This window comes from Sylvia atricapilla, chromosome 24, assembly GCF_009819655.1.
Source record: "Sylvia atricapilla isolate bSylAtr1 chromosome 24, bSylAtr1.pri, whole genome shotgun sequence".
Classification (NCBI taxonomy): Eukaryota; Metazoa; Chordata; class Aves; order Passeriformes; family Sylviidae; genus Sylvia; species Sylvia atricapilla.
In genome coordinates, this window is record NC_089163.1 from 5,229,222 (window position 1) to 5,251,128 (window position 21,907).

General features: G+C 52.6%; 2 protein-coding genes across 4 annotated transcripts in view; both read right to left on the bottom strand.

Annotated features, from left to right (window-relative positions):
- Positions 1–12,381: 12,381 nt before the first annotated feature.
- On the bottom strand, positions 12,382–14,466 carry LOC136371412 (transcription factor HIVEP3-like). The gene is made up of 2 exons (XM_066335512.1): positions 14,425–14,466; positions 12,382–13,044 (listed from the first exon to the last, which is right to left on the bottom strand). Exons 1-2 carry the CDS (start codon positions 14,464–14,466, stop codon positions 12,382–12,384), a joined length of 705 nt encoding a protein of 234 aa, XP_066191609.1.
- A 1,102-nt stretch (positions 14,467–15,568) lies between these two features.
- The window catches only part of HIVEP3 (HIVEP zinc finger 3), a 149,675-nt gene continuing 143,336 nt past the window's right edge, over positions 15,569–21,907 (bottom strand). For 2 of the 3 annotated variants that reach the window (XM_066335325.1, XM_066335324.1), the window contains exons 6-7: positions 21,266–21,364; positions 15,569–16,747 (exon numbers count right to left, since the gene is read on the bottom strand). In XM_066335325.1, the coding sequence (XP_066191422.1) occupies positions 15,585–16,747; positions 21,266–21,364 (1,262 nt within the window). In that variant the 3' untranslated portion in view covers positions 15,569–15,584. Of the gene's footprint in view, positions 16,748–21,265; positions 21,365–21,907 lie in introns of those variants that run through there. The other variant, XM_066335326.1, reaches the window with a different exon arrangement.

Genomic DNA, 21,907 nt, shown 5'->3' on the forward strand with positions numbered 1-21,907 from the left:
GCGGCTGCAGCGAGCTCCAGCCGGTATCACAGCAACAGCAGGAACATTTCAGAGCAGGCTCGGCTCAGCTGCAGCCCCTGGGGTTCTGGGGAACAGCTCTTTAATGTCTGCAAAAGTGCTTTGAAAGCTGGCGATGGGAAACGGGGAAGGGGAAGGACGGGGGTTGTTGGGAACAGGGACGGGGCTTCAAGCGGCTCTGAAGGTGACAGCTCAGAGAAATCACGCCTGAGGAGCAGCTCAGGGGCAGGCTCAGCTCAGGTTCCTCCCCAGGATACAGCTGGGAAATAGCCAAGGAGATCCAGGGAGCTGCAGGACCGCAAGGATGCTTCAGGTGGGAAAAAGGCAAAGGGGAATTCTTGATGATCCAGCAGTGCCCAAGCTGCCAGGGCAGTGCCAGGGCAGAGTGAGATCCTATTTATCCTGCTGCTGGGCACATGGGGGCTTTGGACCCAGAGCTGTCTGCATGTCTCTGGAAGGATCCCAAAAACTTCTGTTCCCTCCAGAAAAAAATCCTCAAGGCCCCTAAAAATCCCCACAGAGGGCAGAGCGGGGTTTGGGGCCATCACTGTAACCCCCAGGATGAAACTGGGCAGGGACAAGGTCACTGCTCCTTCGTGCACATCCCTGTGAGGGGGAGGCAGAGTGAGGAGTGAGGAGAGCCCAGAAAGGACCCAGCTGCCCGGAGGGGATGTTCTTGTCACCCTCAGGTGCCCTTTGGCTCCATCCCTGCCCGCTGCGGGGTCAGCCAGGCTCAAAGCTGGCCAGGCTGCAGGACACAAACCCACAGGAGATGCAGCGCTGCCATCCTCCCCTTCCAGCACGTTTTGGGAACGGAGCTCCACATCTCCTCCTTGCCAACATCATAAAAGGGCTGAAAACGTTATAATGGGACCTCTGGTGTCCAGCAAAGCAGAGACGGGTGGATTTCACAGCTTCTCCTCCTCACTGAAGCTGTATCCCTGGGTTATTGCACTTATTAAATTAGGAGCTGTAAAGCAACTGGGTAAATAATAAATTGCTAGGAGGAAATAAAAAAAACCACCAAAAAAACGCCGCCCATTGCAGTTATTAGTCCTGATGAGTGAATTAGGTGTGGAAACAGCAGCTTTGAAGTTCGCCTCATTAAATCACACACCAATTCAGCACTTATTAGGTCTCCAGTCAGAGATATAAAGCCCTGGGAGATGGGGCTGCTGTTAGCAGGAGCCATCAGTGCTGCTGCTCTGGGCAGCCTGCGAGGCTCCTGCTTCTGGCTGGGCTGGGAGAGGAGGGTTAAATCCCCAGCTCCTGGTCACTCTGAGAGCGTGGGAGTTGTGGGGTTTGGCCCTGAAGGAGGAGCTCAGAAAGGGGGTGAAAACTGCACAAACGTTCACATAGAGTCAGGGAAGCACAGAAAATGGGATGGGAGGGGATTTTCAGAGCAGGATCAGCTGGGATTTCACAGGGCCTCAGCCACCACTGCAGTGTCAACCTCGAGAAGCTGGGCTCTTCCTCTGAGCAACATAAACCCACATTTCAGAGGCTTCTCCCTGTACCCTCACCCATCCATCCCTCCATCCACCCACCCATCCATCCATCCATCCCTCCCTCCATCCATCCCTACATCCATCCCTACATCCATCCATCCACCTGACTTCCTTCCCCATAACTCTCATCTCCTCGTCTCCCCACCTCTGTCCCCTGCCAGCTGGCACTAAGTGACAGCCCCACATCCCAGGCCAAAAGCCACGGGCACAGAGCTTGTAAAAAAAAAAAAATTAAAATCCCTTCCTCAAGCACAACACTCACCTTTAAACACCACCTGGTTTTTATCTAGCCCGACTCCTTTCATAAATCTGCACCCTAATGGGTTACAGAGATCTTAAAGCCGGAGATCTCTGCTGGAGCTCGGTGTCACACAGGGCCCTGCTGGCCTCGTGTCTCCAAAGTTACGAGGTTAAAGGAATAACACGTTTTGCAGCCCTCGTTTTCCCCATATGTTAGGAAAGATAAGGTCACGGTTTCCAGCTCTTTTTTGGAAATCTATTTTTATGGTGAAAATCTTGGATTCTCAGTGAACAAGCTGATTCCAGGAGCCGAAAGCTGAGAGGGAAAAGCACTGAACAATGTGGAGGCAGCAGTGGCACAGCAGAGCTGGGAATTCCCAGGGCTCACATGCTTCCAGGACCAAAGGTTTGAGTGAAAGTTGGGACCATGGAGCCACCCCTCCCTCTGGGAGTTTGGGATTCCATCTCCTAAATCAATCTTCCAGCTGGAATGCTGCATGCCTTTAGGATGGGCAGAGCCGTGGCCTGAACTGAGATTTGCAGTGAAAATGGGGAAAGACCTGCTGAGATAAATAAATACCACAGTGGATGTGCCCTCACCCACTGCCATCTCCTGCTGAAACCACGCCCTTTGTGGAGCTGAGCTGGAATTCCAGGAGGAATAAAGCAAATTCATCACACAGGATTTCTGCTGGTTTTCTTCAGGTGCTTGTCACCTGCTTAGGGGAGTCCCAAGGGCAGGGCACAGGGTCCTCTCAGCCTGGGATGAGTTTGACTCCCAGCTCCTGAGCACAGAAGCGAAGTCTGGCTGGTGTTGCCTCCTCTTGAGCTGCTGGGAGGGTTTAAGCCACCCCTCGCTGTCTGCTGGAACACTTGGGATCTCAGGATAGGCCAGGCTGGGAGAGCAGGCTCAGCCAGGGACTCAGAAAATGTCACTCCGGCCTTTATCTCATCTGGGCTGGAAAACTTTGCTGATTCTCCTTTTGGAGGAGTCAGGGCCACGCTCCTGAGGGATGTGAGCAGGTCCCCCGGGAAGGCAGGGCAGACTCCTGTATTCCCCAGCGGTGTGAATCCCTCCTGGCAGGCACACAGGGCCACACTTCCAGGTTTTCCTCCCATAAAACAGAGGATAAAGCTGCTTGCATCCTGCTAATGATGAAAGCCAAGCTTTCCACATCGTCCTCTGAGCACAGGAGCCAGGGGTTTATGGAGAAGGAGACACCAGTTTGAAATGAAAAGCACAGGCTGACACCTCGGGCATCTCCTGGCAGCTCCTGCACCTTTCTGTGTCCCTTTGGAGGCTGGCGGGGGGCTCTGGTGACCCCAGCAGCACTCGGGGTTTGTCATCAGGAGATTTGTGTTTGGTTTGCTGCCTGTCCAAGCAGTGCCTGTTGGGAGGATGAGGTCACGGCTCGGCTGCCAGCGCTCCCCAGGATCTGCTGCCATAACCCTCGGGCTGCTGCTCTGGGCATTATCCTCCCGCTGCACAGCTCCCGTCCCCGGGGATGTTTGGGCGGCTGGGACCCAGCCCCAGGCACGGCCAGGCCCTTCTTGTGCCCGGCAGCATCACGGGCAAGGCACAGCCCCAGTCCTGATGCCCATCCTGGGGTTGCCCTGCATCCCCAGGGCTGTTCCCTGTCCCCAGGACTATTCCCTGCCCCCGGGGCTGTTCCCTGTCCCCAGGGCTGTTCCCTGTCCCCAGGGCTGTTCTCTCTCCTGGGACTATTCCCTGTCCCCAGGACTATTCCCTGTCCCCGGGGTAGTTTTCTGTCCTGGGGCTGTTCCCTGTCCCCGGGGCTGTCCCCTGTCCCCAGGGCTGTTCTCTCTCCTGGGACTATTCCCTGTCCCCAGGACTATTCCCAGTCCCCGGGGCTGTCCCCTGTCCCCGGGGCTGCTCTCTCCCTGCCCCATGCTCAGCCCGCCCCTCACTGGCTCCCCGACCCTTCCTGCCGCACAGAATCCTGCACTGTGTGAGATGCTTCACTGGGGATTCGGCCAAAGATCGGACTCCATGCCCTTGGAGGTCTTTTCCAGCCTTAATGATTCTACAATTCCCTGATTCCTTCATTCTCCGATCCCTTTTCCTTCTCTCCCTGCTGTTCCCTGCTCTCAGCAGCCTCCTCCTGTTGTCATAACAACGAGCAGCAGCCCGCTGGCCGTGCCAGCCCTGGCGGCTCCATCAGCTCCTCCCGGCAGGGAGCGACGGCCCCGGACCATCTGGCCGAGGTGGGGACAGCCCAGGGCAGCCCCGGGCAGGGGGACAGGGGCTGTGTCCCCTCTCCCACACGCTGTCCCCGGCACGGGCTGTTGGACAGGGAGGAGCTGTCCCCGGCTGCTCTGTGCCGCACATCCCCGGCCGTCCGTCCTGCTCCTCCTCCAGCTCCCTGGGGACCAAATCCCCGGAGCCAAATCCCTGATTGTCCCAGCCCTTTGCTCAGTGGATCCCAAATCCCCAGAGCCAAATCCCTGATTCTCCCAGCCCTCTCTTCAATGGACCCCAAATCTCCAGAGCCAAATACCCGATTCTCCCAGCCCTTTGCTCAGTGGATCCCAAATCCCCAGGGCCAAATCCCTGATTCTCCCAGCCCTTTTCTCAGTGGATCCCCAATCCCCAGAGCCAAATCCCTGATTCTCCCAACCTCTGCTCAGTGGATCCCAGATCCCCAGAGCCAAATCCCTGATTCTCCCAGCCTCTGCTCAGTGGACCCCAAATCCCTGGATCCAGGTTCCTGATGCTTTCAGCCCTCTGCTCAGTGGATCCCAAATCCCCAGAGCCAAATCCTTGATGTTCTCAGCCCTCTCCTTTGTCCAGCCCCAAATCCCTGGAGCCAAATCCCTGATCTTAGCCCTCTCCTCAGTGGATCCCAAATCCCTGGACCAGGTCCCTGGTGCTCCCAGCCCTCCTGTCCCCTCCCTGTGTGACACCTCCCCAAGCTGCAGCACCCCAGGCACAGGCAGGACCAAACCACAGCAGCTGGGAGCACCTGGGACAGTGGGAGGTGTCCCTGCCATGGCAGGAGTGGAACAAGGTGATCTTTAATGTCCCTTCCAACCCAAACCATTCTGGGATTCCTCACGTGACAGTCCCATGGAAGGTCAAAGACTGAAGATTTCCGAAGGCACTTTTATCAAGGCCTGGTTATGAAAGGAATTCCTCTTTCCAGGCTCCCAGCTGAAGCTCCTGGAGCCGGGAGGCTGAACCTGGGCAGAAGGAATGACCATTTCACCCTGGGACTGGAGGATTTCCAAAGAACAGCAGGAATTTCAGCCTCCCAGAGAGAGGGAGGCACTGGTTTGAACTTCTCGGAGCGTTTTCACCACCTTCCCTTCTCCACAGGGCTGCACTTCCCAGGGGAGCCAGCCTGGAACCTCAGCCAAGGGATTCTGTGCACCTTGAGCCCACATTTGGCTCCTCAGGGCAGGAAATGTCTGCTCTCCGTGTCGGGAAAACAAAGGCTCTTTCGGGGGAAGGAATTTCTTAGGACACCTGATGAATTGGAGATCGGTGTGACCCAAATTGGCTCCAGGTTTGGGAGCTCAGTGGGGTTTAACTGCAGCGTTCTCAGGCTGCCTCCAGCAGTTTTAAGCATTGCAGGAATGATTTATTTTTTTTTTTAAAGGAAAAATTATTCCTCTACTGAGTGGCAGGAGGGGCTGGGAGTGGAACAAATCACCAACCTGCTGCCTCCAGCCAGGGCTCGCTGCCTTCCACCCCCAAAAAGGAAAATCCAAGGCGTTATTACAGAATCTTCACACATCTCACACGTCTCTCCAGCTTTTTTTTTTGATGCTCCATCCACTCCTCCTGCATCAGGGGCAGCGGCAGGAGAGGGAAGCCCCTGGAGCAAAGGGGGTGCAGAGCACAGCACCCAGAGCTCTGTCAGCCTTGGCAGCCCAGGAAAAGCCCTGGTGACACCCGGAGCTCTGCACTGCTGACCCTCAGGGGCTGGACTTGGCTCCTGGCCCAGGGGTGAGCTCCACGGCTGGGGAAACTGAGGCACAGAGCATGAGGCCTGGGAATTGGGTGAAGTTCCTTCCTTGAAATGTAATTATTGGGTGAAGTTCCTTCCCTGAGAAGCAGTTATTGCTGAATTCCAGCCGATCTCAACCAGGGTGAAGGCACAGGTTTGTACCCAACACCTCTTCACACACAAATGTGGCTTTTCTGACATTAATGGGATTAATGCGATTTTTCTGGAATTAACCAACCTCCCCTGGCCCTGCCCTCACCTGCCTCATCCAGCTCCAAATTCACACCTGGAGAAGTCAAATATTCAGGCAGTGGGTGCTGCTGTTTGGCCAGGGTTCTGCAGCCCCAGCTGGAGCAGCACAGGGAGAAATCCCGAGGGGAATTTCCTGCTTTTTGAGGCCCTGGGGCTGATGGGAGCAGGGCAGGAGCTGCTCAAAAGGGTTTCCAGGTGAATAAAGGGAATTCATGAGCTGAGAGCAGCTCAGCTCCTGAGGAGGAGCAAGTGGAAAGAGGGAAATCCCAGATTTTTTTATAATTATCCTATTTTTTTCCCCTAAAGTTGATGTCCAAGGCCAGCCTGGGTGAGGCTCTGAGCCCTCTCCTCCAGTGGGATCTGTCCCTGCCCACAGCAGGGCTTGGGACTGGATGATCTTTAAGGTCCTTTCCAACCCAAACCAGTCTGGGATTGAGGGAATTCAGCCTGGCCTCTGCAGAGCCCCCTCAGGGCATCCATTGCTCACGGCCTCAGCTCTGTGAGGAGGGAAAAATGGGGAAAAAAGGAAGAAAAAATGGGGAAAAAAAATACAATTGTGGTGTTTCCATGAGAGCAGCACTTCTCCTGCAGTGGGGGTGCAGCAGAACCAGGATTTATCCAGATGTGCTCTATGAAAAGGGAAAAATGGTGGGAAAAAGGAGGAAAACCCAGAAAAAAAATACAATTGTGGCATTTCCATGGGGTGCAGCAGAACGAGGATTTATCCAGATGTGCCTCCGGGGACTTGGGAAATAAAACGGGAATTAAGGAGTGCCACTGACACACGTCGTGATATGTTGGGACTTTGAAATTTATTCCAACATGCTGTTTTTTTAAAAATACGCCCAGACCGAGCAGACAATCTGAGCTGTAGTAAAGGCAATATTATACTTGTAAAAACTTCTCATTCACAGTACAGATGTCATTTACAATAAGGGTCACAAACATCAAATACTGAGTATTTTTTCTTCTTCTTTTTTTTTGTTTTTTTGTTTTTTGTTTTTTGTTTTCTTGTTTTTTGTGTGTTTTTGTTCATTTTTTGTTATTGTTGTTTTTACATCAGACTGTGCTTTTTACCTGCATTTTTTTTTTTTGCACTGATATAACCATACAGACATTGCAAGATGCAAGTGTAGAAACTGGAGTTCAAATAAAATTACAGGCAAAACTACCAAATTCCATTGGACGCTGTACATATTTACAGTACCATTTTTTTTGGAATGTATTGCCATTTTAAGAACATATAGAAACTTTCTACAGACTATTCCACTTACAGAATACATACACCTTTTAGAAAAAAAGGCAAATATTTATCTTACATGAGACCATGTATATTAAATTTGCGTACACATTATTATTATTAATTATTATTATTAATTATTTTTTTTACATTACATTTACTAAAGTGATCGTAAGTGCCATCATATCTCAGTAATGAAAACAGATTGGTTTTATGCCATCAGGACTGATGTTTTTTAATTTATTTATTTTTCTTTTTTTCTCTCTCTCTTTTTTTTTTTTTTTTTTTTTTTTTGTAAATAACTTACAATACGCATTTATTTGTAAATACTGTGCAATAGACAGAAACGTTAAAGGAAAGAAAAAAAAATCAAATGAGGGACAGAGGAAAAGCAAGGAGAGCAGGGAAGGGCTAGATCAAATCCTGGAGGATTTTGCATGGCAATCGGGATAATTTGAATGACTTCTCCCAGGATATTGCTTGTTCAGGCGCTGTGGATTTTGGACAAAACCCGGGGCAGGGAAAGCTGCAGATTTGTTGTGGAGGGGGAGGCAAAGCCCCAGCTCTGGCAGGAAGGATTTGGGATGCTCTGGGTGGGAATTCCCTGCTCTGCCCCAGGGCTGGGCCAGCAGGACCCGGCGGCTCAGACAGGGCTGGGCTGGATTCGGGATCAGAGCGGGACACTGGGGACACCAGGGCTGGGATGTCACCCCTTAGGAGCAGCTGAGGAACTGCATTTTTCAGTGGAAAGCTGCAAATTGACACACATCTGTTCCGTTGTGATTTTGTTCCCTGCTGCAGCTCCGGGAACAGCCAAGCACCTGGAATAGCCGGAGCTGGCAGAGCTCTGCCTCGAGGACGGTTTTGGGGATGGTTTTGGGGAGCCCTCTGCTCATCCCATGCTCTGCTCAGCCCTGCACGACCTCGAGCTCCATTCAGAAGCACAAAGGAGCTCCTGAAACTCCAGAAGTGCTCAAGATTAAGGTCTGAGAGCTTTCTGAGCTCTGGGTGCCAGTCCTGGCGTGAAGAACATTGTCAGGGATGATTCCAGAGCCGGGGCCGAGCCCTCAGTGTGCAGGAGGAATTCTGGCTGCCAGAGCATCCTGTGTGTGACCCAGGAGCCACCCAAACAGCTCAGCAGCGAGGGAAATCTCCCCCTGGCATTGGGGCTGATGGGGCAGCCACACCACAGAGCAGCAGCCGTGTGCCCTCGTGGATTATAAACTGGAGAAGTTCTGCCATGAGAAAAGCAGGGGATTTTATTTCCACCTGCCGCTGAAAAGGAAGGGCTGGGCTCTGCTTTTTTTTTTTTTTTTTTTCGTTTGCTTATTTGCATTATTAATACATTCTCCGGCAAATAATCCCGCTAATTGCTCCGCCAAAGCAGCAGAGCCACCCTTGCAGCCCTTGTGGGAAAGCAAAAAGGGATTTGCCATCCCTGTTTGGCAGGCAGAACAGACATTCAGAGCGGCACGAAAAGCTGCGACCAGCGATCAGCTTTCACCGAGGGCGACACGAGGAGAGCAGAGGGGGATCCGGGTGGGAAGGGCAGCCACCGCTGAGCGCTGGGAATAACCCCCGCCCCTGCTAAAATCCCGGGAGGGACATTCCCGTGCTCCTCGGCCGAGCAGGGGGCAGGAGGAGACGCTTCAGCCCAGGGTCGCAGTGACTCCGGGCTGCCCGGACAGAGATGCTGGTGCTGGCGGGCTGCGGGTCCCCTCCCGCGGAGCTCTGAGCTGGCAGTGCGACCCTTAATTAGCCCTTAATTAGCAATTAGTTATTTTTTTTTTCGTGGGGAGAGGGTGGGGGAGCTTCCTCGCCCCTTGGGTACAGCGTGAAGCACCATTTCAGCCCAGCCAGAGAAGCCCAAACTGGGTTGGGACTCGGTTTTTTTGTGCCCATCTCCTGAGTTTGCGGCGGTGCCTGCCCCGCTCCGTGGCTGCCGGGGGTGGGGATGGCATTGGGGCAGGGAATGTCCCCGGGAGCGCCTCAGCCCCTTCCCAAATTCCTTTTCCTTTGTTTTATTTTTGTTCTATTTCCCGGCTGAAGGGATCTGGGTGGCTCCACACGAACCGCCCGGATGCTCCGCAGCGGAGATGCAGAAAGCTTCGAGCTGCTGGGAAATCTTAAAAATCCTGATAATGACAATAATGATAATGACCCCCCACAACAACAGCAATAAAATAATCCCATAAACCAATGAAAAGACTTCGGGGTTTTCTGGAGCCTTTTTTTTTTCCTCCTCTTTTTCCACAAATGACAGAGGAGGGAAAAAATACCTGTACGAAGTTTAAATAGATTAAGGATTAAAATGTAGTTACAGAAAGAAGCTGACCAGATTTGATCTAGCCCGAAACTCACGGCAAATAATAAAAAAATAAAAAAAAAAATAAACCCAGACACAGCTGCTGCAGTATTTTTTGTACCACATATATATATATATATTATATATATGTAAAATTAAATACAAAAAGCTACCTTGGATCGAGTTAAGAGTGTGACAAGGGGCAGAAAGTGGCAGAAATCGGGGAAATTGCTCGATTTCATGGGTGGTTTCCAGGGATGCTCACACCAGCTCCGGCCGAACACTCGGCTCCCACTCACGCTGGGATTAAGCGCGTTTTAAGCACGCACTTAAAGCCTGAGGAGGGTTTAAGCTGGTGCTTAAGAGCTCGAGTGAACGGAGCCGAGCTCCAGCCGCTGCTCCTGCCTCTGGATCTGCCAACAGGAGCCGCTTCCAGGCTCCGGGCCAAAAAAGGGAGAGATGGGAAAAAGGGAAACCTGATAAAAGTGCTAATTAGGGGATAAATGGGTTCTGGACGTTGTTTTGGTCAGTGTCACAGCCTTAATGGTATTTCCATGATATCTTTTTTTTTTTTTTTTTTTTTTTTTTTTTTTTTTTTTTTTTGTACTTAATTCACTTAACAAGAAAAGAAAAAAAAAAATAGAAAAAAATGACAGAAGATTATTTTAAAAAATTCTATTCTTTGCCCATGAAATGGGAACAGTTCGTAGCTCATCAAGTCTGGCAAGGAAATATGTTCTCATTCACGATTTTATTTGATTCCTTTTATTTAATTTTTTTTTGTATTTTTATTTTTTTAAAAAAAGTGTATTACGTACCCGATAAACTGGAACAGCTCTGAAAGAAGAAAGAACTGATCCACTGGTTAAATATTTATATCTTTTTTTTTTCCTTTTTTTCCCTATGTTTTTCGTAAAAAAAAAAAAAAAAAAAAAAAAAAAAAAAAAAAAAAAAAAAAGAGGTTTGTACAGATTCCATAGACCAGAAAACCCTCTGAAGTAGTAAAGAACTTGCTGGGGCAAACGACTTTGAAGCTTTGTGGCTTAAAAAGTTGTGACAGAGGAATGGCTCCGTCGGGGTCACTCTGGATTTGGTATTGGATTTATTGGCAGTTGAGGTCTTTGCTCTGCCAGGGATGCTCATCCCGAAAAATCTGCTCTGGAAAAAGCTGCTGCGCATGCATAACAAGCTGATTTTACAAGCATTCACCATTCAGCGTCAAATTTTTATCTCCCCAAAGCCAGCCAAACACGGGGCCTGTCCGCACCAGGAGGGCTGAGCTGGGGATGTCCCACGTCAGTAAAGAAATAAAGGTGAGAAGGAGAGCCAGAGGCACCGGGGAGGAGCAGAGCCCGGAGCCCTCTGCATCCCTGGAGCTCCCAAAGCCGCCGGGACCGAGCCTGGGGGGGAAAGTGGGATGGGGTAATGGGATGGGATAATGGGATGGGATGATGGGATGGGATGGGATAGAATGGGATGGGATGAGAAGGGAAGGGATGGGATGGGGTGGAATGAGATGGTATGGGATGATGGAATGGGATGATGGGAAAGGATGGGATGGGATAGGATAGGACATGATGGGATGATGGAATGGAATGGGATGGGATGAGATGTTGGGATGATGGATGAAATAGGATGATGGATGGGATGAGATGAAATGTTGGGATGATGGGAAGGGATGGGATGGGATAGGATAGGATATGATGGGATGATGGATGGGATGGGATGTTGAGATGATGGAATGAGACGAGATGGGATGGGATGAGGGGAGCTTGTCCACAACTCAACCATGCCAGAAGGAGAAGGGGTTTCAAGGCTGCTTTCCCCCTCTGGCACCAAGGGAGGGTTTGCAGAGGCTGTCCCAGCCCAGGGGCTCCAGCACAGGCAGGGCTCTGCCGGGCGCCGCGGGAGGATTAAAGCAAAGCAAGCAGGAGGCTCGTCCAGCGAGAGACCCTTCCTGGCACGGGCTCTACATTCCATACATTCCTACCTTCTCGCAGGTAAATCTTTGAAGAAGAACCTTTTTTTTTTTTTTTTTTTTTTAAGTTTTTTTTGTCCTTTGCTTTTTTTTTTTTTTTTAGAAAAGTGCTTTGCTGGGTTCTGCAGGAGGGAGGGGTGCTCGCGGTTCGTTTTCCTCTTTTCGAGGGACAATTTCTCTCCCTGCACACAACGAACCTCCCCTGCTCTAGGAAGTGCTACTTTCAGTCACAAAGGTCAGGGTAAACACGTTTGTCAAATGTAAAGCAGTTTCAACTGTTTAAAGCACAACCATAGGGATGAGAGGAAAAAAACCAAAAAAAAACCAACCAAACAAAAAAACCAAGCACTTTGCAAGAATTAAATAAAGCATGTAATAAATACGAATCATAAACTTCTGTACACAGGAGTAAGGGTTTGGGTTTTTTCTTTTTTTTTCTTTTTTTTTTTTAATCATTTAATCAATATAAAAAAAAGTTTTTTTCTGTTTTGCTTTTGTTTTCAGTGCATCTTCTTCCTCTTTAAAATGCTTAACCCTTTCCTTTCTGCATCTCTCAGGCCCAGGATTACGCACACCTAAATGGCAAAAAAGACAAGGTCTAACAAACCCCCTTTCCAAAAAACTCTAAAAAAATATTCACAGCCTCAAACAGTTTTGTACATTTCAAGCAACAAAAGGTATAGAAAAAGGCACAAGTAACTGCATACATGTGGAGATAATACCAGACTGGGACAAAGAAAACCAGGAATTTTCCATGGGTTTGGTCATTCACTTAAGAGTGCTTCTTATGATTATACTAAAGGAAATAGTGTTGAAAATGTCTGTTGATTTTACAGAGGAAGCCTAAAGGTGGAACAGCCGGCGGAGGTTTAAGCACTTCCCGCGTTTTCATCCACCTTTCCGTGAGTTTGCCGCGGGGAGCGGGGCCGCGCCTGGGGGGCAGCGGGGGCGGCTCCGGAGGGGCTGTGCCTGGCCACCGAGGGGACGGCTGAGCTCAAAGTGCAGGCTGGTTCCGAAGGGCTGCTCGAGCTGCCCGATTGCTGCTTGCCCGTGCCTTTGGAGGGTTCGTGGCCGCCGGCCGAGGGCTCCTGGAGGCCGCCCGGGGCCGCCGAGGGCCGCGGCTGCTGCTCGGGGCCGGGCTCGGCCTCCTGCTCCGCCCGGAGCTCGCTAGTCCTCGTCTGCTCCTCCGGGAACCCGCCGGCCGCCGGCCGCTCCGGGGACAGCGCGTACTTGGACACCTTGGCCACGGGAGACACGGACTCCGAGGAGGGCTCCGGAGGGCTCGGAGGCGACCCGTCCGTCCTGGCGGCGCGGCCGGCTGAGGGCACGAGGTGTCCGGCTTGGAGGGCCAGCACAGGCCCGGGCACCATGCTGGGCCTGGCCTGCACCATCTGGATGCCCCCGATGGGGATCATGGGGTACGGGGTCCTGGCGAGGTGCTGCGAGTGCAGCGGGAGGTGGCTGAGGACGTTGTCCTGGCGGCGGCCGGAGGCGCGGAGGTCGTGCGAGGCCTGCAGCGGCCGGTCCCTCTGCTGTGCCGGGGAGAGAGAGCCGGGTCAGCGCCTGGGGCGGCCTCGGCACGGACTGGGCAATGCGGGGTTCGTTCGCATTTCAGGGAGCTCGGACAGCTGAGGGAGATGGGGAGCCCCTCAGGAGCCTTTAAGGTGAGGAGCGGCACAAGGCCACAGCGTTTCCCCTTCTGGGACAAACGTGCCCCGTGGTGTGTTGGGGCACAGATCCAGGGGTTTGGATCGTTATAAAATCAGAGGTTTGGTTGGTTGGAAGGGACATTTAAAGGCCACCTTGTCCAACCCCCTGCCATGGACAGGGATGTCATTAACTAGCCCAGGTTGTTCCCAGCCCCATGCCACCTTCCAGGGATCCAGGGGCAGCCACAGCTTCTCTGGGCGCCTGTGCCGGGGCCTCACCACCCTCCGAGTAAATAATTTCCTCCTCAGCTCTAGTCTGGATCTCCCCTCTTGTAGTCTAAAACCATCACCCCAGCTCTCAGAGCTGCCTCTGAAGCACTGGCAGAAGAGCCAGCGTTTGCTGCCAGCTGAGCTGCTTCGGATCCCTGTCAGTGCAGGGGGTTCCTGGGAACCCAGAATGAGGTTCTTTAACTATTTATTCATTAATTTATTTATTTTCACTGTGCTTTCCTAAAGCAGGATTGCACCCTTACAGCTGCTGAGTGCAGGGATGCTCCCAGTGAGAGGTGGAATCAACTCCAGCACACCCAGCAGTGGGTCCCCACCACCACCCTCACGGGGTGCTCTGTGCAAATCAGGGGTTCAGACCCTACATTTTACCTTTTCCTCTTTCTCTCTCGGTGCCTCCCATAGTTTCCTAACGTACATCATGGAGAGATATGTGGCTAAACAGAAAGGGATTAATTAGTGATAAATCCCTGCACAGGACTCCCAAGAAGAGGAAGCAACAGAAACTGAAATCGACTTTCAATTAAGATGGGGTTGGAGATAAAAGGATCCACTGGAGGGCACATTTCTTTGTAGGATTATGGGGAACAATTCCCTGATCCTGTGAGCTGGATCTCTGACGAGGTAGCAGAGGAAAGCAGCAAAAGAGAGCAGGAAAGAGAAAAAGGGAGAGCCACCAAAGGCAGTGTGTGCTGGGTCAGCAGTGACAAGCCCAAACACTGCTAAATGTCACTTATCCACAGGAAGCCTTGGCTAAATCACTTCAGGGATGCTGGGAAACCCCAAACAAGTATTTCAGTGGTGCAACAGTCACCACGAGGAGAGGCTGCCCTGAGCAAGGGCCAGTGGGAAGAGAGATGGTTGTGGTGACACTTGGCAGCGAGCCTGATGCTGGAACTGAGCTAAGATCATCTTCAAGCTCTGTTTGGGACCTGATTAACCCTCCTCTGGTCTTTCTGTCTCTTGTGGCCTTACCAGGAATGTTAATTTTGCAATTAAGGCCCAGCTGTCCATCATGCTGATAAAGGGGAATTTTTCCATTTGGGTTTTTGCTGTCGCTTTGGAGGCACATGGAAAAGTAACAGTGGTGGCTCTGAGTGCAGAAAAGGAGCAGGAATACAAAGCCAAAAGGTAAATGTGAACAAAGGAGATGAAAGGTGGGAATGGCAGACAAACAGGGCTGAAAACATTGTCTCCTACTGTGGGTTTGGGAGCTGAGGGGATTTGCTGCAAGCAGAGGCAGCGGGAAGTTGTCCTGACAGAGGAGTTGAAGGATGAGGGTTCCCAGAGCCCTGAGATTCACCACAAGAAGTGAATTGACAGGAAAAGGAAACAACATTAAAGGAAGCCAAGGTTTGGACCTAGAATAAAAGAGAGTCTCTGAGAAGGTGAGACAAAGACTCAGAGTAGAAAGGAGGAGGAAGGAAGCACCACAGGACAGAGAGGTCTGGAGAAGCCCTGGCTCAGCATCTGGGGTGGCAGGGGCTCTATAAAGGCCTCTCTCCCTCCCCAGGGCAGTCCCTGAGGGCTGGAGTCTCTCCCCACAGAGAATGGATCTCACGTTCATCAGCACAGCTGACAGCAGAGCCAGGAAATCCAGCAGGAATGGGCAACATTCCACCAGACCCCACATCAATCTGCAGCACTGCGAGGAACAGGCAGTTTTCCTTTACCCACAGGATTTGATTTGTCCAGCAGAGAGATTAAATAATGTTCTGGGCCCAGTGGGAAACCCCTCTCTGTGCTGAAGAGAGAAGCGAGATGAAATGAGAGATGTCCAAACAAACATTTCTCAGCAGCTCATGCAGCAGAGCTGGCTGTGGGTGGACACGGGGCTCAGCCAGGGCTGCCTCAGGTCTCTGAGCCGTGGAAAATGGTCACAGCTCCACCCCAGCCAGGGAAACCTCAGGGATGGGAATGAAATTCCCAGGAACGAAAAGGCTCTTAGTGGCGATTAATCATTAAGAGGCTGTCCTTGCTGATTGTCCCAGCAGGACTGGCTGGCTCAGGAGTGGGAATAACCCCTTGGAGAAGGGATAACTTTTATTTCTCTCCAACTGAGAAGGGCAGTTTAAACGGGTGCCAAACCCACTGCTGTCCCCTGTCCCTGTTCTCTGGGTCACCTGTGACAGTGGTTACGGAGTCCCTGTGCACTTCTGTATCACAGCCTTCACCAAAAACCGCCTCAGAGACCACCCTGTGGGGACCAGAGGGCAGCAGGGCACTGCACTTACCAGCTTGGACTCGTAGAGCTGTAAGTTTTTGCCAAAGAACCTGTGAGGTAGAGGCATCGAAGAGAATATCCCGGGCTGGGCTTGATATGAGCTTGGAACTTTGTCCTCTGCCGATTTGCTAGTGCCAGGCGAGTCCTCTTTGCCAGGCGGTGGATACCTGGAGAGCTCCAAGCAGCCTGGAGACAAGACTTTCTTCAGGGAGAAGTACCTCAGGGATGCCATCTCTCTGCTGGGCGACGAGTGCCTGGCGGGGGACACTTCTCCGTCTGGGGGGAGGGCCGTCCTTGGGGACAACTCCCTCCGGGGGGACACGTGCCTGCTGGGCGACAGCTCGAGCCTCGGGGACACACATCTCAGGGGGGACGCCTCCCTCCTGGGGGAGAGGCGCTGGCAGGGGGACAGAGCCCTCCCCGGGGACAGGCACCGCAGGGAGGGCAGCTCCGCCGTGGGGGAGAAGCGTTTGGGGGACGTTTCGTTTTTGGTCAGTAAGTGCTTCCTGGCTATCATTGGTCTGCTGCTGCCACCCCCTCTGCCACAGTCCTGGCTCGGGGACCACCTTTTCCTCGGGGAGGTGTCTTTGGAGGTCGACAGGTCCATGGCCAGGGACATCTGTGGCCTGGTGACAGACTCTCTCTCAGCAGGAGCCAAGCGCTCGGTGGAGGTCAGAGCTGGTCTCTGGAGGCTCAGGAAGCTGTGGCACACAGCAATGTCACTGCTGTCTGCTGACCACTTGCTCTCCAGCCCTGAGGAGGAGGAGGAGGAGGCCTGCTGGCCTTCTTCCCCTGCTTTCGGGGTGCTGGGAGCAGCTTCTTGAGCTGTGGATGTTTCGGTGCCTTCCTCTGGAGAAGACGGGGAGCCCCCCGAGGGGTGCAGCAGGAGGGAGCCGTGTTTGCCTTCGAGCAGCTTCAGCGCTGGCTCCTCTTGGCTCTCCTCTTCCTCCTCGTCTTCCTCATCCTCATTGTCGTCATCGTCGTCAGATTCCTCGAGGTCTGAAAACTGGTGTTCCTCGATGGGCTCAGATCCCTCCCGCCCCTCAGAGTCCTGGAAAAGGTCTTCACTGGTTCCTGGGGGCAAACACAGAACAGAGAGTGTAAAACACACGCTCAGGAGCTATTTCTGTGCTAAATCTGCTCACTGAACACATGTGAGGGGCTATTTCTGTGTTAAATTTTCTACCAAACACATGTAAGGGGCAATTTTGGTGTTAAATCTCACCAAACACATGTTCAGGGGCTATTTCTGTGTTAAATCTCCTCACCAAACACATGTAAGAGGCTATTTTTGTGTTAAATCTGCTCACTGAACACATGCAAGGTGCTATTTCTGTGTTAAATCTCCTCACCAAACACATGTTCAGGGTCTATTTCTGTGCTAAATCTGCTCACAAGCTCCAAGGGCACCAGAGGAGAGAGGACCCGGCTGCTCCTGGGTCTGGTCATCTCCTGCTGTCTCGCCCTCTCTGCCAGCTCCCCTGCTGATGATCCCAGTGGATCCCAGTGGATCCCACTGTACCCCAGTTTCAGTTCCAGCTCTGTCAGCATACACAGCCCCAAGTCCCTGCTGGGCACCTGCCACACTCTTTATTCACTTTATTTGCTCTAAATGGCAAAAAACAAAACCCTTTAATAGATAGAACAGCAGCACTTTCATCCTTCAGTGGGGTTTGGTGATTATTGTTTTGAATGGTGGCTCCAGAATATCCACAGCTGCCACTACCCCTACATGTTGAGCCTTTTCCTGCCCAGATTTCCTGACAGATAAACATCAGCAAGGCAGGTCTTCTGCTAAAAATCAAACAGTGGCATGGAGGGAACCTCTGTGGATGTTTCCTGGGTAGGATAAATCCCAGCTGTGGGTCAGATGCTTCTGTGGGGCAGAGGGTTTGGGGCTTTGTAAATCAGAGCCTGTAGGCAGTGAGGCTAAAAGAGCCTATTGTAAAGGGGTTTAAATATTTCTATATTTAAAGGCGGGTTAAAATACATCTCTGTGCCGCTTGAAGGGCCAGCAGGAGCTTTCTGAGCTGGGCACCGAGATTTCACTGCCCAGAGAACGATCAGCTTTTCCCGTGTCGGGTGTGCAGAGCTGCGGGCAGCAGGGACAGCCCGGCCCGGAGGGAACAGCCGCTGGATGTCACTGCAGCCCAGCAGAGAGACACTGCCACCTCCCCGGCTCCGGAGGGGCGGGAAGTGTCCGGGTGTGCCCAGAGATGGAGCAGCGCTGCCGGGAACACACCCGGATCCCGGGCCGGCAGCAGGGCCCGGCCGGGCTGTGACAGCTGAGTGTGACACCTGAGTGTGACATCTGAGTGTGACATCTGTGTGTGACACCTATATGTGTGTGACAGTGTGTGTGTGACACCTATATGTGTGTGTGACTCCTGTGACACTCGTGTGTGACATCTGTGTGTGTGTGACACCTGTGTGTGTGTGACACCTGTGACACTCGTGTGTGACACTCATGTGTGTGTGTCACCCGTGTGTGACACCTGTGTGTTATACCTGTGTGTGTGTGACACTTGTGTGTGACTCCTGTGTGTGTCACCTGTGTGACACCCATGTGTGACACCTGTGTGTGTTACACCTGTGTGACACTTTCGTGTGACACCCGTGTGTGACAGCCATGTGTGACACCTGTGTGACACCCGTGTGTGACAGATCCCAGCCCTGCCCGCCCCTTCTCTGGGCTCAGCCTGGGACACTGCTCCTGCTGTCCCCAGCCTGCGACAGTCCCCACCCAGAGCTGTCACCGCCAGCAACGCCAGTTGCAGGGGACATTGAAAAGTCCAGTTTGGTTTATTTGGACTGCCAGGCCCTCACAGGTGACTGCTCCTGAAGCGTTTGGCATTCCCAGTCACGTGGATTTTCCCATGGCTGATGATCCAGCCCCAAGTCTCCTGAAACTGGAAATGGAAAGGAGCTTCTCATCCCAGTTCACAGTGATTATCCAGCCCAGAGCTGCCTGGGACTAGAATGAAACTGCCAAGAGAAAGGAGTTTCCCATCCCGGTTCAGAATGATTATCCAGCCCAGAGCCTGCCTGAAACTGCCAAGGGAAAGGAGTTTCCCGTCCGGGTTGCACAGAGCCTGCAGCGGTCCCTGAGGGCAGAGCTGTCCCAGCAGCTCCGTGGGGAGGCTCCTGGCTCACACCGTGCCATCCTCCCCGCTGCCGGGCCCGGGCTGTTTGCAAACTCCCAGAGGAGCTGAGCTCAGAACAAATATTATTCCAAACTCCCAGCTGTAGGCTGAGCCCTGCATATTTCCTGCCTGGAACAGGAATGCGTTTCACTGGCAGAGCTGTGAGCCAGGCCCTGGCTCTGGGTTTTTGGGCTTGGGGACAGACGGGAGCTGTGCCTTGTGCTGGTGCTCTCCTTTCTTTGCCCCAGCTGGGACAGAGCAGGGTCAGGGGTCAGGAGCGAAGGGAAAGTGCAGCCAGCCCCAAACTGAGGAGCTGTTTGCGTTTTGTCACCGCAAATTCCAGCCAGGGAAACATCCCAGTGAGTCCTGGGACAGCCCCAGGGAGTTGCTTTGGCCTCCTGACACAATCCCAGCAGGCAGGGCCAGAGCTCAGGCCTGAGCCCAGGCTTCCAAAATTCATCCTGCTGAGCTCATGGGGAGAGAAAGGGCAGGACAGGGAGGGAGGAAGGAGAGAGGGAATTAGTGGGAATGTGTCCTGCTGACAGCTTTGTCTGAGGTTGCATCTCATTCCACGTCTGTTATTTATTCTCCCCAACTGGTACCACCCCACGGAGCCCAGCCCAGGCAGGAGTGAGGAATTATGTTCCAATCTCCTTTTATAGTAACACCCCTTGCTTTCTGCTGCCCCTTAAATAGAAATACAAACAATCAAGTGAAATACAACTCCGGTTTAAAATAATCCAGGGAGTTTTAGGAACGGCTGCTCCCTCCCCGCCTTCCCCAGGGGAAAGTGCAGTAACCTTCCTGCGCTGCTCTGTGTCACATGGAAATTGGAGCCTTTTTTATTATAATTGTAATTATTATTATCAAATTAAAGCAGCCCGTTTAGTTCTTGTTCTGAGCCTCCTTGCAAGGAACAGAGAGGACACAGGGGAGGGCTCTTTGCACCCTGAGAGCAAGGCCTGTGATCACAGCTGGGATCTCGGGTTTCTCAGGCACCTTTCTGCCATTTCTGTGTCATTTTCTCATCCATCCAACCGGCCCCAGCCATTAGGGGACAAAAAATCCCATTTTCTGCCTCTCTCCTTGGCTGCTGTATTTAATATTGACATTTGTGAGCAATGGACCTCTCTGCTCGTGGAGCAGAATATTCCAATTGCCAGCAGAAGTCCAGTGTTGGTTTAACCAAGGGGGAGAGAAGCTGGGAGGGAAGGTTTGGGAAGGTTTGGGAAGGTTTGGGAAGGTTTGGGAAGGTTTGGGAAGGGAAGGTTTGGGAAGGTTTGGGAAGGTTTGGGAAGGTTTGGGAAGGTTTGGGAAGGTTTGGGAAGGTTTGGGAAGGGAAGGGAAGGGAAGGGAAGGGAAGGGAAGGGAAGGGAAGGGAAGGGAAGGGAAGGGAAGGGAAGGGAAGGGAAGCTCCTGTGAGCCCATCCCTGCCCAGAGCAGCTTTGTGCATCCCCCCTGTACAAACACACAGGGGCTCTGCAGCAGTGGCAGCAGCAGATGGGCTCTGGGCACTTCTGTCATTCCAAAGTCACCCGGAGTGCTGCACAAAGTCCCGACAGCCCAACACATCCCAGGGGCAGCTCTGCAGGAACAGCATCTTGAGGGGAGACTTTCTCCAGAGCCAGCGGTGTCCAACCGCCCCTGCAGCCCCAGGCAGGGAGGGACAGTGATTTAGTGATGGCACTGCCTGTGTGTGACAGTGTCCCTGTGCCACTGCCTCTGTGTGTGACACTACCCATGTGTGACACTGCCCATGTGTGACACTGCCCGTGTGTGACACTGCCCATGAGTGACACTGCCCATGTATGACACTGCCCGTGTGTGACACTGCCCTGTGTGTGTGACACTGCCCATGTGTGACATTACCCATGTGTGACACTGCCCATGTGTGACACTGCCCGTGTGTGACACTGCCCTGTGTGTGTGACACTGCCCATGTGTGACACTACCCATGAGTGACACTGCCTGTGTGTGACACTGCCCGTGTGTGACACTGCTCATGTGTGACACTGCTCATGTGTGACACTGCCTGTGTGACACTGCCCCTGGCTCCTCCAGGGCATGGCAGGGACACCCTGGGACACCAACCAGGACCTTGCCATGCCACACCTCCTTGTCTGCTGGGAGCACCTGCCCAGAACTGAGCAGGACAGACCCCGCCCATCCCTGCCCCACCAAAACCTGAGACATGCACAGGACCAGAGCCCCTGGAGCTGGAAATGTCCTCTGCAGTCACCAACCCCAGCAAGGAACCAGAGGCTCACACCTCCTGTGGATGCAGCTCCCAGCATGGTCCCACCACTTCCAGAAACCCCTGGAAGGAGCCCAGGGGGGACAGAAGTGTCCCCATCTGTGGCAGGATGTCCTGCAGGGCAGGGCTGTGCCCTGGCTGGATCCTGCCCCTCTCTCAGCACCCACTGCAGCTTCAGCAAGGGGAAGATTTTACCTTCTTCGGCTTCCAGATCCACCAGTGAAGATACCAACACGCCCAGCTCCTGACATTTTTTGCTGTGGGCCTTTGACTTCATGTGTTTAGTCAGATTCCCTGAAAAGAAGCAGAAAATATAGTTCACTCAAATGTGGCTCCTTTATTTCCACCTTCTTTTCTCCCCTTTTTTTTTTTTTTTTCCTTCTTTTTTCCTTTTGCAAGCTCACCAATCACAAGTCAAAACTCTCTGCGATCCAGACCAAGGTCCCTGACTGTCCCCAAGTTCCTGCTCACTGCAATCCCCCGTGACACGAGGCCAGGTGCCCCGTTCCCTCCCTTCGCTGCTGCCCTGGGCACAGGAGGAGGTGCTGGAAGGGCTGTGGGACCTTTCAGGTGTTGTGCAGCCTGGAAAAACAGTTGAGGCATGATTTTGGGGCTGGGGGAAGAAAAGGCCTGGGCTGCTTTCAGCTGTGAGGGTGAAGCAAATTAAAAATGGTAGGAAAGAAGGGATGGGAAACACATCCCAATGTGGCACCAAATCCAACCTCATCTCAACAGCCCCCGGAGGGGAGAAGCCCCTCAGCACCACAGGGCAGGGCACTTCTACCCTGGAAATGTTCCAGAAAAACATGGATGTGGCACCTGGGGACGTGGGGCAGT

Excerpts from the sequence above, each read along its gene's own strand:
- LOC136371412 (XM_066335512.1), bottom strand. The coding sequence starts at position 14,466 with ATGATGGACAGCTGGGCCTTAATTGCAAAATTAACATTCCTG. Across the intron at positions 13,045-14,424 it reads TTGCAAAATTAACATTCCTG|CAGAGGGACCGGCCGCTGCA; the intron begins GTAAGGCCACAA and ends TCCCCGGCACAG.